At 39.9% G+C, this 18557-nt stretch overlaps 1 protein-coding gene across 5 annotated transcripts in view; it reads left to right on the top strand.

The window, feature by feature from the left end:
- LOC149264869 (DEAD-box ATP-dependent RNA helicase 17-like) overlaps positions 1 to 1976 on the top strand; it is a 197888-nt gene extending 195912 nt beyond the window's left edge. For all 5 annotated transcript variants that reach the window (XM_089428980.1, XM_089428987.1, XM_089428999.1 and 2 more), the window contains exon 10: positions 1552 to 1976. In XM_089428980.1, the coding sequence (XP_089285106.1) occupies positions 1552 to 1812 (261 nt within the window). In that variant the 3' untranslated portion in view covers positions 1813 to 1976. The remainder of the gene's footprint in view (positions 1 to 1551) is intronic.
- Positions 1977 to 18557: the final 16581 nt, after the last annotated feature.

Below are 18557 nucleotides of genomic sequence, written 5' to 3'. Positions count from 1 at the left end.
CCGATGAATGAAAACCCTCGGAAAATATTCACTGCTTCAACTACTGCTGAAACTTTTGCTGGTGTCAACCCCAATCACAATGATCATTGATCTCCAAGGTTGCCCATCAATTTCCTTTATAATCTCTCGTTGAAAAATCAATGGCTAAGATCTAGATCTAAAATGATATAATTGATGGCTAAGATCACATAGAAACTTTTCTAGAAGTCTCTAAAGGAAAATCGACCATGTCTCAATTATTACTAATTAATTAATCTATTTCCCTAAGTTAAAACTTAGGAAAATAATTAAAAACTGATTAATTAATTTAATTAAGGCATTTCCATTCAAAAGAATAACTTGGGCTTGGAGATATTTTTCGCTCGTGTTCCAACTTCCTAGCCTCATTGACACCACCTAAGGTTACAACCCCTGTTTGAGCTACATCAACCAACACTGTGTTGGATCTCTAATTCCCTTGGGAATTTAGAGAAACCAAGATATGAGTTTTGTTCCACTTGTTATATAGACCAATTTTGACAAATTTTTTGTCAAATTTTGTCAAAATATGTGTTTGTTACTAGGAAACTAGAACAACATGTTGTGCCAGTAAGAAAAAAACAAGGTGAAAAACCTCCATCAAAGAGAGAAACACCATGCCTTTTTAGAAGTCATCCAGTTTGGAGAAAATGTCACATTCTGCTGAGGAAAGCAAATAAGTGATGCTATGTGTTTTTGATCTAGAGAAAATTCTTCAAGAATTTGTGAAAGTCGGGGAAGGGGAAGTTGTTGAGAATCTCCATCACTTCTAGAGAAAGGTACCATCTCAAACTAGCTTCAAGTTGCTACCTAGAAACACCGTTTTAGTTTATCAATGCTCATGACAATTCAGATTGTTGCTTCTCTAGTTGAAGAAGGCATTGTTTATTCCGATATGAGAAAACTCATCTTCCTAGTTCCAACACTGATACCGCACAATTGCCTCACAACATTGTGTCTTAAGTTACCCCTTTTGGTATTTGTCAATTTAGCCCCCCAAAACATTTGCATAGGAAACAATTAACCATATTATTTTATCGAGGAATTAGTCATTATTTCCATGGAATTTGTGGCCTCCAAACAAACTATGAATGTGGTCTTGTTCTCACTTGGCACTTCTATTTCTTCAAGGTATGTGCTTTGAGCATTTGATGTTGTATGTGTAAGTGCAGTTTCTATAACTTCAACACAGCTCATGTTTCCCTATGTTATTCAACAGTCTGAATATTTTTTCGTTGTCCTTTTTATCCATTGCTTACTAGCATTTTGAATCTTGATGAATCTTTGCCCATACACATTTAGTCACATGCTTTCACGTATCTATATGGGATTTCCATGAATCATATATTAAGAGTTAATAATGCTAATGTTTAATATAAATTTTTAGTATGCAGATTCATCTATATGACTCATAAGAAGTGGCACTTTACAAACCTGGTACCATAAAGATCGTTATCATTGAATGATTGAACACAATTTGGGTTGTATGCATTTCGTTATAACTATGAATCCTGATCAATATTTTTGATGCAGGAAAGTATGAAACAGCTTGCAAAAGATGCATTCTGTTCTTTTGTACGTGCATATGCAGCCCACCGAGGTGATCTTAAAAAGATATTTCAGGTTAAGCAGCTTCACTTAGGGCATGTTGCAAAGAGCTTTGGGCTAAAAGACCAGCCTTCGTTGGTTGGGAAATCATTTAACAAGCAAGCCAAGAAAAGGGAGAGAAGTCAAAAGTTTAGGAAAGGTCCCAAAAAAATGCGACTTACACGAGTCACATCAGTTGACAAATGAAGTGTTCTTTTGTATTATCTATATTTGGTACATAGAAGCTTCAGTATTGGGGTCCTCATTTTCAGCATGATGTGCTCAATTGATGGTTGTATGAGTCATGTCAGCAAAAGTTTTGTTAGAAAGCTCTAAGAAAGCAATGGAGGAATTTCGAGTGATTGTTCATGTCTTGTGCTCTTCTATTGCTTGAATACCATATAAGTTTGAAATCCTTTCTCACCATTTTTAAAATGTCATCTCATAGTCTTAACATGCATTACAGTACAGGCCTAAAGTTTAGTTTAATATGCTGATGAATTCTCAAGGGATATTATCACTCACTGCTATTCGAATGGTGGTGTGGGGAAAGTGATTTTTTTTTCCCGTATACCAGCACTGCAGATTATTGAATGCCATCTGTGTAATGGAAACTTTTAGTTTCCTATTCGGACTTGTTTTCTTATCAGAAACATTTCCAATACAGAAAATGCATGGAAACTCATGCAAAACTTTTGTGAAACATTTCCTGTATGGATTTGTTTTTGGAAACATGTCTTAGACCTAGCAAATTCATGTTGGGCAATATATATTCCACAGTGTAAAAACAGTTCTTGTGCTCTTTTTTATGTTAGGTGTAAGAAAGTGCCCATGACATAGAAACTAAAAAAAAAATAAAAATAGTAAAACCATAATGCAAGAGCAGTTCAAAAAAATAAATTGTAGTGTTTTTGTCAGTACATTCATGAGCACCATCCATTTACAGATCTTCCGTCTCTCATATACATCCACAGATATATCATTTTCCCCGTTTTGGAAGTCTGTAAATGTTGTTTCTGAATTCTGTGCTGAAAGCTGTATGCATTTCCCGCACTCCAGTAACAGATTGACATGAAACTGTACAAAGGGAAAACATAGAAGATTTTTTTTTGGTAAGGTTTCTTTCTCTATGAGAAGCTTCCATGTGTAGTAAGCACATGTTAGAGTCCTATTTTAAATTTTTTTACTGTTGATTGCACTTGTAATACTAAAGATTGAAAATGTCCTTTTTGTTGGAAATACTAAGAGGTGGGTGAATTATTATTTCGCTTACAATTACTTATTTTTTTCTTTTACAGAGCATTAATTAACTTCAACATCAGATCAAAACATAAATCAACAATACACTATCAAAAGACAGTAGACACCAGATTTTAGGTGGAAACCCTTCTGGGAGAAAAACCGCTGAATACTTCTCTAATAATTTTATGAGTACATTATATGTTTCAGCTCCAATTGAAAAGGTAAACCCCAACTCCCTAGTACTCTAGAAAAACGTTCAATTTTCCAGCTCCAACTGGAAGGACGCTCCAACGCCTTGGTTTTATCAGCGACCACTGATAGGATGCTCCAACACCCTTGCAAGTTTCAACTTACCCTAGCGCCACCCTGCCACCTTGAAGTGTTTTCAAGCTACAACATGAAGGTGATTTCAATCACCTGCCTTGCACCACCCAACCACCCTGAAAATGATAATAAAATAGACAAACAACTGTGGGTTGCCGTACCAGGGATAATGACCCACTTACAATTTTTTCAATGAAACCCTCACTGCAAATGTACTTCAGATGCAAAACCCTTACAACCGAACAAATGATGAACTCTTTACTGCTATCCCAACAAGAATTCTTTAACTGAATAACTTTGTACCTGAACCAATGTTGCCTTGTAGACAAGTCTGGAGTATGCTAATGCCTATGCCTGTATCTTCTTGCTGCAAACGCTGATGCCTTTTCCTGTATCAAATGCTGTTTCAAAACTAGCCTTAAATATTTTTGCAAACCCTAAGGAAATGAACACCTCAATTGTCAAATCACAAATCTGGTTAGGCTACATCACCAGAAATTCAAGGATCATTCAAACATACTTTAGATTGGAATCAAAAGATGTTGTAGATTATACTTCTTCTTTGAGATAGTACAAGACAATTATTGCAGTAGCGTACATACTTTTGCTTTTGTCTTCTTCAACTTAAAAACCCTTGATTATTCATGACATATACCAGTGTGATCAACCTTTGAGGATCTCTTGCTCAGAATCATAAAAACTTAATGTACAAGGTCACTTAGCTAGTTTATTACCAAAAGATTGTAATTATAGATCCACTGTCAAATTCAAACCTTGCACATACATGTTAAATTTCCACTGTTCTATGTTGTTACAATCACTTTACCCCGATCTTTTCTTCAATCTTTCCACAACAATCTAAACTTCCAATGATCAATAGAAATTGTAGATAGAACAATAAATGCAATGATCAATTAGAGACAATCAAGAGCGATAACAAGAGACACCAAAGTTGGCCAAAGACTAGGGAAAAACCTACAACATGGAAACCCTTTCAAATTCTTTTTCTTATTAGATTGCCATAAAGTGTTCAACAGAGAGATTTAATGATTCCATTCATCAACAACAATGTCAAAGTCAAATCTTTGACCATCCAACAAAACCAGTATCCAAAGTCCAATAGATGAGCCCAAAAGTCAAATTTGGTCAAACTACCAAATCTGTGATTTTGGTCAAAGACAACAACAGTCAAAGATATCCGCACACTCCCTGTGAGATGTGTACTTCATTTGAAACCTTCACACTTCTTATGACAACTTCACACGTCTTGTGAAACCTTCACACTTCTTGCAAGACCTTCACACTTCCTGTGACAACTTCACACTTCCTATGAAACCTTCAAACTTATTGTGACAACTTCACACTTCCTGTGAAACATGCAATTTCTGATAGAATGAACCTCCAAGAGAAGAAGAATCAATGTGTGAGATGTGATGTCAAATGAGGGTGACTTGACCTGTATTTATATGCTTCCTTTGAGACATAATTTGTCCTTTAGGCTGATCTGAACTTTTGTGAATTTTGGGTTTTTACATTAAAAATGATTTTTTCCTTAACCAAATTAAATTCTTCCAAGGGAAATTTGGGGCTTCTCTAGATGGGGAAGACTATTTAATGGAGGGAATTTATCCCTAAGCTGCCAAATTAACACTCCCTCTCAGTTAGGGAGAAATTTATGACTACATCAAGAATCTCATCTCAAATGTCTCATCATCATCAAGTCATCCATCATCTTTGTTCATCTGTTGAACACTCTCGAACCTAATAGAAGAAGAATTTGACATCATAGGGGAGCTCATGCTACCACCCTTTATCCAAGCACAATAGGCATGATACGACTTACCATGGAAGGTAAGGATCAGAACTATCTTATTGTCTACTGATCTTCCCATCAGGACCCTAAAGAGTCAAGTGGTAGAACACCTACATCCACTACCTTGGGAGGAGATACACACTTACCATGAATGGTAAGGATCAGACACAACCCAAGGCACTTGGGGGAGATACACACTTACCCTGCAAGGTAAGGATCAGACACGCCCAAGTCACCTCTCAACCCATTGGCCAAATGGGGAGGAACAATCCCAACAAGCCCAACTTGTGGGTAGGATGCATACAGGGGCATACTCGGTAGGGGGAGATACACACTTAGCATGAGGTAAGGATCAGACACAACCATGAGATGGCAATAAGAGAGATACACACTTACTGTGAGGTAAGGATTATACACACCTATTGTCCACGAGTTCCCTCAACCCCAAGAGTTCTCCGACTCAATTCCTCACCCTGGGAGCTCAGACAGGGGGAAGAGCATTGCTCAGTGTCCTCGATCAACCGGGACCCTTACCCAGGAGGGTCACATCCATCAGTCCAAGCTGCTCTCTGAAGACCAAGAACTTCCCTTTCGACAAAGCCTTGGTGAATATGTTTGCAATCTACTCATCAGTGAAAATATGACAGCATCTCACAACTCCTACCATGTCACGTATGTAGTGATATATGATCTCAATATGCTTGGACTTGTCATGAAACATGGGATTCTCTGCCAATTAGATCCCACTCTTGTTGTCGCAATATATTACTATTATATCCAGGATTTGCTCAAACAACTCTCCAAAGAACTTCCTCAACCAAACTACTTCACAGTTAGCCATGCTAACAACAATATATTTTGCCTTGGTCATACGTAATGCTACATACTTTTGTTTCTTGGTCATCCAAGATGTTGATTTGGGGTAGCATTGGATGTGTTCTAGCCACGAAATTTGGTGGAGAGGTTGGGGCACATGAGATCTCCAATACCCATAAAGGGTTTGGGCAGGTTCTAAATAGATCAAGAGATATTAAAATAATTAATATTTTTAATGGAGTCTCTAAGTTTAAACTTAGGGAAAATAAAATATTAATGTGTATTAATATGAATCTGTGTTAGAGTGATCCAAAAGACATGGATTAAGCCAGATCTAATTATAGCCGTTGATTAGGGATTTAATCTCGGCCGTTGATATGTCAACAGGAAAGTATAAGAGGAGACTTGAGGGTCACTTGGAGATTGTACCAGAGTGATCAGTCATTCTATTCTCTAGAGCGGGGTTTGCTAAAAGAGATAGAATCAGTGATCAAAAAAGCAATTGAGGGGCATTGAGTACAAAGAAACAGAGAATGCAGAGATTGTGTCGGGAGAGCTGCGCAGCAGCCAAAGAGAGTGACACAGAGCCAGCAAGGGTTCACGCAAAGGCAACCAAGTGATGCGTAGAGCATAAGAGGGGCTAGCGTAGTTGACGCAGGGCCTCCTGGGGCTGATGTAGGCCAAGATAGGCTGACGCAGGGCCAGTGTGATGTTGACATTATGATGCATGTGTTGTACTTGATGGCAACCCACTTGTAGCAGAACAACTCACTTGTATATGGTAACTAGATGAATCTACAGAAGAGATATCAGATGTGACAGAATGCATGGCAGTTGTGTTTACAGATGTGACAAAATGCAGGGCAGTTCAAAGGAATCAGTTCAGAAGTAATGTACAATGGCATTATGATACAGGTGTTGTCCTTGATGGCAACTCACTCAGATGACAGTTCACAGTGCAGTAGGTTAACAACAAAGGATTACAGATTAGACTCCAGATATTGAAGAAAGAGAGTAGTTTAAGAAGTATATGCTGGTTCACTTTGTCCAAGCAGCGTATGCATGTGGGTTAACAGAACAAAAGGAGTGTATACGTATACATGCACTTTCAAAGGAGAAAAAGTGCATACATGTTGGAAAACTAAGGTTTTGGTCAGAGGTATTTAGTCCAAGGTATTTGGTCTAAGGTATTGACCCTACGTATTTGGTCCAAGGTATTAGTCTTAAGTGGTTCTGGTCCAAGATATTGAGAAAAGCCTAAAACTATATAAGGAGAAGATCATTAGGCCAAGGGGTGCAAGTATTGAATATCTGATGAAGTGTTAGATCAAATATGCAGGTTATGAGTTTCTGATGCTTTGCTTGATTTGAACTAAGGATGCACCTATGTGGTTGATGATGGATGAGATCTAATGATGGATCAAGATCATAATGACTTATCATTATGTGATATGACAATGGATAGGCTAGATCTGATTACTAACACACATTTTATCCTTTATATATGATGATCTGGGTATGTCTGAAGTCTGGAATTGCAGCGAAGTTATAAGTAAGTATTTGCAGATCTATATGCTGGTTTGCTTTGGTGAAGGTGCGTATACACGCTGGTTCAGCTCTTCCAAGTAGCGTATGCAAAAGAAAAGCTTGATGTTCAGGGATGACTGATCTATCAGATCAATACTGCTATTTTATTACTATATTACTGCTGTTTGTCAATGATGTCTTCTTAGATCTGAAAGAAGAACTGAATGTATAAGGAAATTGAGTCTGATTGATTGATTGATTGAGAAGGAAGGGTGATCCTTGTTGCTATCTGTTTAGAACTCTGTAATATGACAATAGATCTTTAGAATGTCACTGATTGGTACAGTTTGTGGTTCAAAGGTTTTATGATTCAGTATCTTTAGAGGTATACACAGGTTGGACAAAAGGAAGTAGCGTATACACACAGGTTTGCTTCATTAAAGGAGCGTATACATTCTGACACATGCATTTTGAGGTTACAGTTTGTTCTGGTTGTTGATGCAGTGTTCTGGGTTCATATCTGTGTACTGGTTACAATGATCTGTCTGTTCTAGTTGATTGGATGAATTTGATTAAGTTTGAATGAATGGTTGATTCAGTTGTGTCAGAGGTTCAGAGGTGTCAGTGATTGATTGTTTCAGTTATATCAGAGATTGATGAAGTCTGGAAAAGCTGCAAAGTTATGAGTTAATATTTGCAGATCTGTACGCTGGTTGGATTTGATAAAAGCGCGTATACACATCGGTTCGGCACATCAAAGTAGTGTATACATTATGAGATATGATGTTTGAAGTTGCAGTTGGTTCTGGTTGTTGATGCAGAGTTCTGGGTTCTGCTTTGTGTTCTGGTGACTGTGTTCTAGTGACAGTGGTCTGAATGTTCAGATTGATTGATTGTGATTTGCTTCAGTGATGATGGGTTTTCAATGATTGATTCAGTTGTGGTTGATTCAGATATTGATGATTGAGTTTTAGTGATTGGTTGATGCAGATGTATTTGATGGTTATGGTGATTGATTCTAAGCTTCAATGTTGTTGATGGGTCCAGTATGAAAATTGGATGAAACGTGGCCTACATATAGTGTTGTTGTGTACCAGGAGTATCCAGTGTGAAAATTTATGAAATGTGGTCCCTGGAAGAAGAGAGAAGGTAGTAGCCTTCTATGGGCTAGCTCCTACGTATTGATAAACATATTGGCTAGTACAAGAGCTAGGGGGTCGCAGCTCCCTTCCAGTAGAAGTTGGAAAACGAGAGAAGGTTGTAGCCTTCTGCAGGTGGGTGTCTGCGTACTAGTATGAGTTTGCACTAGCACAAGATTGTAAATAGATTTTCTTATTATTAAAACAAGACAGAGACGACAGCAGCAGGTGGTTTTCACCCACATTGGGTTTCCACCTTAAATCTTGGTGTTCATGTGTGTTGCTTATGTGTGATGGTTTATTCTGTTATTACTGCACATGATTACTGTTTAATGTTTAATAATGTACTGATGCACTGATTAAAGATCAACATATGATGAATTAACTAAATCATAAGTTCACTGGATATACGTTGGTTGCCTTAAGAACAGTTGCGTGCACATGCAAGTTCCCTTCACTGAAGTAGCGTATATAAATCTGATTATGGAAATGAAAAAGTTATTGATTTGTAAATACGGATTCACCCCCCATCTCAGCATTATTTCCAACACGTGAGACAGAGAGGGGCTGACGCAGTCTAGATTGGGCAGACGTTGGGGTTGTAGGAGCAGTTTTGTGCTGAGGAGCTACCAGAAGGGTTTTCCAGGGTTTTAGCCAGGAGATTTCTCTCAAACTGTGAGGTATAACTGCTAAGGAAATTCTATGTTAGGTAGGTCAGTTATGGCACCCAGATTGTACTATGATATTGCTTAATAAGAAAACCCTCAGATAGTTGCATTGGTTTTCCCGCATTGGGTTTTTCCGGGGACATTGGTCAAAAAATAATGGTGTCATGTATTTTGTTTGTTCTTGTTTCTTTTAGTTGCTGATCTATAATATGTTGAGCATGCGTTGGTGTTTATTTTCAGTATTTACTTTGTAAATAACTTGTTAAAGAAAAATTAACAAGTAGGTAGGAATAAATCAGAAAAAGTGCATGAAGGGTTTCTAAATTAAGTAAACTTAGAAACTTCAACATGGTATCAGAGCGTGATTGCATATCATAGGAGGACTAACAAACATCAACCGAGCGGAGCAATAGCAGCAGAAAACAGTTGTCTCGAGGTGACAGTAGTTGTTTCTAGCAGCGCAGAAGCCAAGGAAGTGTGACGCAAAGCCAGCCAGAGCCACGCAGAATAAGCTGGGAATTGCACAAAGCCTCAGAGAGGCCAGCGTTGTTGACGCAGAGGGCCAGAGCACTGACGCAGGGCATCCCAGGGCTGACGCAGACCCATCCAGGGTGACGCAGAGCCAACGTGAGGTAGAGAAGGGTTGATGCAGTTCACAAAGAGGCAGTTGCTAGGGTCTAGAAGGCTACATGAATATTACAGAGTGGAGTTGGTGAGGTACTGTAGTTAGAATAATACTTGAGATAGCAGGGCCAGAGGAGTTGTTACCGAGGGTTTCTAGCCGAGGACCCTGGATCAGCAGTGCAGTTGCATAAGACGATCAGAGTAGGGGGCATCTCGACAAGCGGCAGAAGGATTTCCAAGAGGGAAATCAAGACTCAGAGGAAGTCCAGAAGAGAACTTCTAGACGGGAAGTAGAGACTCAGAGGATTCGAACAAAGAACTTACAAGAGGGAAGTAGAGGAGTGTCATGGCACTTCATGGGGTGAGAGACCAGGATAGACTGGACGGAGCGTCGAACTTTGCAATCTGGAAGGCTAGAATCTTATCAGTGCTTGACAAGAATCGTGTCAAGAACTTCGCCTTGAAGGTTATAGCTATCCCAGTCGACCCCAATGATAACGACAAGTACGAGGAGGCGATGGCGAGGGCGAAGTGCATTATCCTTGATGGGGTTAAGGATCATGTGGTACCACATATAATCGAGAAAGAAACGACAGTTGAGATGTGGGAGGCTCTCAAGAACCTGTACGAGCATACTTCTGTGTAGAGAAGAATGTTGCTCAAGAACCAGATGAGGTCATATCAGATGAAGAAGGGTCAAACGATTGACTCCTTCCTCGGAGGACTGAATGAGATCTGAGATCAGTTGACTGCTATAGGAGCGACACCGATCAAGAGCTTATGTTGAGGACAACCCTGAATGCTGTCTCATAAGAGTGGGAAGTGTTTGTCTAGAGCATCTTGGGCAGAGGGACTGTCCTACCTTGGGACGAGATGTGGGCAGCTCTTCGCCAGGAAGGGATTAGACGACAGTCAAAAAAGGTAGCAGCAACAAAGGGATCAAGGTCAAGCAGGAGGAGGAGGATGTGGCCCTAGCATCTGAGGGAAAGCAAGAGAAGCGGAAGAAGAAAGATCTCTCCAAGATCAAGTGCTTCCATTGTGGGGAGATGGGTCACTATGTGACCTAGTGCCCTAGGAAGAAGAGTAAGGGAGAGTCTTCCGAGACTAAGGCAGCTCCAGCAAGGGCAAAGAAGGAAGTTTTGACACACGATGATTGTGCCATGAGTGCACACACACCACTTGAGCGGAAGTGGGGAGACATCGAGCTATAGTCAGGCGGACTACAGGCGATGAGGGGTAGGGTCTTAGAGGTACCCAACCTCTTGGATTAGTCCTTGCTATGGGAGCCCCGATGAGGAGTAGCAGGACTGGCTGGGTGGGTAGAGATAGTTGCGGATGGAGCGGCAGAGGGAGCTACAGTGCAGGAGTCCCGAGATAGTGCAGAGCTAGCAGACTGCAGCAGTGTGAGAGGCACGGGAGTGTTGCACCAGTGTAGGAAGGCACAACAAGGTGTGCAACGGTGCGATATGTAGGGAGTTGTTGCAGCAGTGCAGAGGTCAGATAGGGAGCACTTGTCAGCAGTAGAGGGAGCTTCAACATCAATGGGTGCTTCTAGCCCAACAGGGAGGTCAGTTGGGAGATTAGTTACTTACTTCTCAGTAACTGAGTTATAGTGTAGCAGTGGGTGGCACGATGCAACATGATGAGAGGTGCAGTGCTGGGAGAAAGGACTGGCAGCAGTACGGATGCAGAGGGAGCTGTCGTGCAGATGCAGCAGTGGCTGTGGTAGAACCATGGGCAACAGTATAGGAGGCAGCAGTGCAGAGGATGTTGGGCAGGAAGGCCTAACATCAACACAAGTACCGATGCCGGATGATCAGAGTAATACTCAGTGAGGAGTATTGCAAGAGCAGAGTCCTCGCTAAGAGGGAGTGTTGATTTGGGGCAGCATCAGATGTGCTCTAGCCACGAAATTTGGTGGAGAGGTTGAGGCACATGAGATCTCCAATACCTAGAAACGGTTTGGGCAGATTCTAAACAGATCAAGAGATATTAAAATAATTCATATTTTTAATGGAGTCCCTAAGTCTAAACTTAGGGAAAATAAAATATTAATGTGTATTGATATGAATCTATGTTAGAGTGGTCCAAAAGACATGGATCAAGCCATATCTAATCTTAGCCATTGATTAGGGACTTAATCTCGGCTGTTGATATGTCAACAAGAAAAGTATAAGAGAAGGTTTGAGGGTCACTTGGAGAGTACACTAGAGTGATCAATCATTCTATTCTCTAGAGTGGGGTTTGCTAAGAGAGATAGAATCAGTGATCAAGAGAGCACCTTAAGGGCATTGAGTACAGAGAAACAGAGAAGGCAGAGATTGTGTCAGGAGAGCAGCGCAACAACCAAAGATAGTGATGCAGAGCCAGCAAGGGCTCACGCAGAGGCAGCCAAGTGCTGCGTAGAGCACCAGAGGGGCCAGTGTAGCTGACGCAGAGGCTCCCAAAGTTGACACAGGCCAAGAGAGGCTGATGCAGGGCTAGCGTGAGATAGAGAGGGGCTGACACAGTCCAGATTGGGCAGATGTTGGGGTTGCAAGAGCAATTTTGTGCTTAGGAGCTGCCGGAAGGGTTTTCCGGGGTTTCATCCAGGAGATTTCTCTCAAATTGTGAGGTATAGTTGCTAAGGAAATTATTTGTTGGGTAGGCCAGTTACGACAACACCTAGATTGTACTCTGATATTGCTTAATAAGAAAACCCTCAGATAGCTGCACCGGTTTTCCTGCATTGGGTTTTTCTAGGGACATTGGTCCAAAATTAATGGTGTCATGTGGTGTGTTTGTTATTGTTTCTTTTAGTTGTTGATTTGTAATATGTTGAGCATGCACTGGTGTTTATTTTTAGTATTTACTTTGTAAATAACTTGTTAAAGAAAAATTAACAAGTAGGTAGGAATAAATCAGAAAAAGTGCATGAAGGGTTTCTGAATTAAGTAAACTTAGAAACTTCAACACAAGATATCATGGCAAATCCCAAGCTAAAGCAACATTCAGATGTGCTCTTCCTGTCAATAACGTTTCCATCCCAGTCAACATCAGTGTATCCATGCAGTTTCACATCTCTGACAGTATATCTATGACCAAGATTGATTGTCCCATGCAAATATCTTAGCGCATGCTTGGAAGAAAACTAGTGTGCATGGAGCGGCTCGGTCATAAATTGACTCAAGGTGTTTATTGCAAAACGTATGTTTGGATGGGGGTTCACAAGAAACACCATTGCTCGAATCAATTGAAGATACTCAAAAGGGTTAGCCAAGTTAGGTCCAACAACATCTTCGCATAATTTTTTGAAGTTCATCTCCATCGGGGTGGCCAGGGATTTGTATTTTGTCATTCCAAATCTCTCTAATAACTTCATGACATATTTTCCTTAAGAAAGAAAAAATTATTTGGGTATTTGCCAAACTTTTAATCCCAGGAAGTAATGCATCATACCAAGGTCCTTCATTTCAAATTCAGAGGTCAACTCCCTCTTACACTCAAGCATCAGAGGCTCATTGCCTGTTAAGAATAAATCATCAACATATAAAACCAAAATCAAAGGCACACCTTGGACCAACTTGAAGTAGAGGTTAGTGTTAGCACTGCTTGTGAATCCAAGCTTCTCCATATAACTTGCAATGCAGGCATATTGGACTCTATGGGTTTGCTTCAAACCATATAACACCTTCTTCAACTTGCAAACATGAGTCTTCCTATCCTTCACTTTAAATCCCTGAGGCTACTCAACATATACGTCTCCCTGTAGTATGCCATGAAGAAATGTCGTCTTTACGTCCATTTGGTGAAGGGTCCGTCTTTAACTAGTAGCAAGGGAAACAATCATTCTAATGGTGGTGTAGTGGGAAATAGGTGCAAAGATGTCATCATAATCTTCTCCCTCTTTCTGGGAGAATCCTCTAGCCATGAACCTTGCCTTGTATTTTTCAATGCTCTCCATCATCTCCCTGTTTAATCTTGTACACCATTTTGAGGTTATGACAAAATTTCCATTAGGTCTTGGAACAACATCCCATATATCATTCTTCATAATTGATTCATACTCTTTGGAAATAACTTCCTTCCAAACTTGTTCTTTCACTACTTCTTCAAAGGTGGGAGTTTCAACTTGAATGATGTTGCTCATAGCTATGATGTATCCTTGGTACTTGCATGGCTTCTTGCTTTCTCTAAAGGTCCCTTTGGCAGGGATATGTCTCTCTGCATCTTGTAATGTATCACAAAGCCACAATGGTCTCTTCCTGGCAAGGGGATCACTTGGAGGAGAGTCCAAAGGATCCATAGGCTCCATGGGATCATCAATAATGTCCTTCTTAGATTTTGACACAGAAGTTCCTTATAGTAATTCCATATCATCGTCCTTCTTCTTAGCAGAAGGAGGTGGAGGAAGACCCCTTGCTTTTCCAAGGGCAACATCTTCATTGAAGGTTACATCCCTACTAAACTAGATCTTCTTTTGACCAGATATATATATTCTAAATGCTTTAGAATTTTTACAATACCCAATAAACGTACCTTTCTTTCCAGTGGCTTCCAACATGTTCCTCTTATCCTTTGGCACATGAAAGTATACAGGGAAACCAAATATCCTGAGATGTCCATTGTCGGGCTTCATGCCTGTGAATATTTCTTCGGGAATCTTGTTATCTAGAGCTGGATGAAGAACGTTGTTTTGTACATAGGTTGTTGTGTTTGTTGCTTCTCCCCAAAGGAACTTTGGAAACTTTTGATCATGGAGCAAGGCTCAGGCAACTCCCACAATGGACCTATTGTTTCTTTCAGCCACTCCATTTTTCTCGGGATTGTAAGGTACAATAGTCTCATTCTTGATACCTTCCTTGCAAAAGTCAACGAACTCATTCAAAGTGTGGTCTCCACCATTGTCAGACTTGAAGGCCTTACTATTCTTCTCTGTTTGATTTTATATCAGTGCCTTGAAATCCTTGAACATATCAAAAGCTTCATCTTTATGTTTCAAATAGTACATCCATATTTTCCTAGAGAAGTCATCAATGAATATGATATAATAGAGATGGCCACCAAGAGAGTGCACTGGCATGGGTCCACAAAGGTCAGAATGAATGTGTTGAATAGTTCCATCGGTCTTATTCTTGTTGGAGGGGAATGGTCCCCTTGTCTTCTTCCCACTAGCACATCCCATACATACTCCATCATATCTAACATGTACATCAAACATTCCAAAAACTAACTTCTTCAATTTTGGTAGGGCTTCGTAGTGTAGATGTGCCAACCTGTGGTGCCATAACTTAGTTTGATGATTGGTGTCGTGGACCATTTCCAACAGAGGTTTCCCATTGACTCTATAGAGTCCTTCAACTCTAGGTCCTAAGGTGAAAGCATCTCTCACACGAAACTCCATCGACCAGGTGAGGACTTTTCCTCTTATGAAGGCTACTCTTGTCTGTTTGTCTTCCAAGGCAGAAATAGATACCAAGTTCTTCTTTAGTTCTAGAACATATTCATGAAGAATGGATTCCCTAGAGTCCAAATCAAATTTGACGAAACCAAAGCCCTTCATTGGATATGTAGAGTTATCCCCAAGAATGATCTTCAAACTTGTCTCCCTCTCAACCATATTTGAGAGGACTTCCTTATACCCGGATGAGTGTCTAAAGGCCCCATTATCAACCAACCAACTATCATATGAATCAAGAGGGGAAGAACTAGAAAGAGCGGAAATAAGAATATATTCAGATTGGCTAGCAACTATATTATTTTCATACTTGGAATTTCTTCCTCTCTTTTGAGGATGTTAGGCTTCTTCTTGATCATCGGGGAGATCTTATTCTATAATCTTGCCTTCTTCTAACACCACTTCTACTATCATTGTACTTGTTGTTGTTGTTTCTTCAGTTGGATCTTGGAGCATCTTTCTTTCTCAGACAGTCTCAGGCATAGTGACCAAACTTGTGGCAGTTGAAGCATTCAACTTGAGGTCTGTATTTTCTAAACCTTCTCCTGGAGTCTTTGGATTTGGGAGAAGACTTTCACTGTTTAAGAGATATTCTTGTTCAAAGTTGAATCCCCCATTTTGAAGCTCATAACTATGTAAGTGAAATATTGATTTGCCCCCCTCTCTTTATTTCCAATAATTGGTATCAGTGCAGGGCCCTTCACAAGCAATTTAACTATTGGAAGGGAGATCATGGAGTGCACAAAGTCTAGAGTTCTAGTATTTAATGGAAATAACTATGCCCTTTGTTGCTAATGGTGTTGGACACCTAATCTGCTAATGGTTGGTGTGGAATGTGAACAATCACCGGAGTCCAAGAGACACTTGTTATATGAAGACCAAGGGTCACATTAATGTAATATAAATGTACATCTTTATTTATAAAAATGTATTCATGTTTATCCTATTTGGTTGTCCACTATTCTTATGTGTTTAACATGGTATCTGAGTGGGTGATTGTTGACCCTGCTCCAATTTGAGCCACTATTTTTGTGGCCTTGTCCAACCGCTGGTTTTGTGGTATTCGTTACCCTATCAAAGTGAACGTTTATGATGTTGGCTCTGTCACATTATTTTCCCAACCAAAACTATTGGATTGCTCTACTTAGTGAATGTTAGGTTGCTTGTTCTACATCCCTGGCAGACTAAACGCCTCTTGATTGAATGTTGGTGTCTCCTCCTTGAATTAATTTCCTGTGCATGGAATCTCTGCAAATTTTTTAGCATTGGAATCAAGACTGAAGGTATAATTGTTCTGCATTGAAAAGTTTGTGCGAGTGATTGAAGGGAGCAACGTATGGTGCAGTGAAATGGTGATTGATATGTTGTACATTGAGCTTTACAAATCATGATTGTGCTTTGGTGGTGCATTCTACCCCACCACATAGCGACAAAAAAGTATTGCTTGCTTGTGGCAAGCACAATTTGACGCTGCTCCTCCACGGCCAGGACCACCATATCCTCCAACAACAAGTTGTAAGTCGAATCATTGTTTGCAGAAGCATAACTTGGGTTTGCATAACTGCTACCAACACTGGGAGAAGCATATTTAGATGACTCTGTAGGATAGAGCTCAGTAAAGTCATTGCATTTTGTTTGGAAAGGACAAATATATATTTTGAAAGGCGTATCATTGAGAGGTTGTTGAAAGGATATAAACTTGAACCTGATGGCTTCTAGACTTTGAAATGCCTTTTCCAGCCAAGCTTAAAGGTTATGTCAGTGGTTTCGACCAAATTTTTGACCTGGACCCTCTTAGAACTCTCGTAGTTCGCATGACAGTAAACTGAGAATACTCGTTTGTGTTGTTTGACATACTTGTTTGTGATTCTTACCTTTCGATATCACTTGAGAGGCCTTCCCACTGTGTGAACCCTCTGCCTCCATTATCGTATTCACAGTCTAATACAAGATGACGAAGGGGAAGACTGTTGGTATTCTTCAAGCGAAACTAGACTCCTATTTCCAAGCACCTATTTATTGTTATCAGATGTATGTATGGTAGATGTTGATGTTGTATGGTTTTAATGGTAGAGCCACTCACATGTTCATGTTATGCTTTGAATATTTTCTGAAGAATCTTTGTGCAAGAAGACATGTTGTCCAACGTTTTGACGTGTTGTCCAACGATTTCGACGTGCTATCCAAGCCCCCTCTCATCCTCTGACGACATACATTGGAAAATATCCTCTTCTTTGCAATCATTGATTGCCTCCAGATTGAGGAGTTGGGAGTTTGGGCGAGAGCGAAGAAACTGAATTTCATAACCTTAATGTGCCAACAAAGGCTGGTCATTGCACCATGCACTGAATTCGTCTCTCACACTCCTCCTTCTGACTAGTAACTTGCACCAAGGCTGGTATTCATTCTTAGTATAATAACATGGACTACAATGTTGCATAGTGGAATGCATCATTAAACAATTTGACTGTTGATGTGTTGGATTGGTCTCTGTTCGATGGTTCATACCGGTTTGTGCTCTCTATATGCTTTGTGTTGTTGTTTATATATTATATACGTTGGGGTCATATACAGTGTCAAATGGAATGTGAGTTAAGTGTTGTTTACATGTATTGAATGCTAAATTTTAAACACTATACTGTGAGTTTGGAGAAGTGGATTGGTTCTTATGACTCATATGGTTTGTATGAACCATTATATTATTCTTTGTGCGTTTGTCTCATGTTGGCGCATATGGTGCAGATGCTACCTACGATGAAAGTGGTTCCCTTGCATGATTCTCTACAATTGAAGGTCTCCATTCAAGTTTGTGTTAAGTAATGTGTGTTAGTTTTGGTGAAAATAATCTCATGTGTTGAAACTTTGGTATATACGATGAAGATGCATCCAGTCATCGTATAGTTGCAGTTATTTATCATTTTATCTGTACATTTGCCAACACCATTTTTGCTTCATTTGTTGTGAAATGGATCTAATTGATGGAGTATTAGAGTTTCTAAAAAAATTGATACAATCTACTGTTGAAGACATAGTTAAAATCAACAAAGGTACTTTGTCTGATATTAGAACTTGTTTGCAAAATGCACAAGAGAAAATGGGTTTCTTGCAGCTCAAATCACAACTTCAACAAGATGAACTACAACAACGTAGACATCATTCTGAATCTATTTTTGTTCAGAACATTGAGACAAACTCCCATCAACAACAAGGAATTGGAGATGTAGTACCCATTTCAGGAGCAGATTTGCATGATGATGCAGATGTTTAGTTTGCACTTCCCAAGCCTATCATCAGACCTTGGGAAAAGATTGTCAACAACAGAAATAAAACAGGTCTTGGATATGATTAGGAGGCGTCCCTTC

The sequence above is a fragment of the Pinus tabuliformis genome, chromosome 6 (assembly GCF_031772625.1).
Source record: "Pinus tabuliformis cultivar Carrire ecotype Pingquan chromosome 6, CPIR1, whole genome shotgun sequence".
NCBI lineage: Eukaryota > Viridiplantae > Streptophyta > Pinopsida > Pinales > Pinaceae > Pinus > Pinus tabuliformis.
This window is presented reverse-complemented; position numbering and strand designations above follow the sequence as displayed.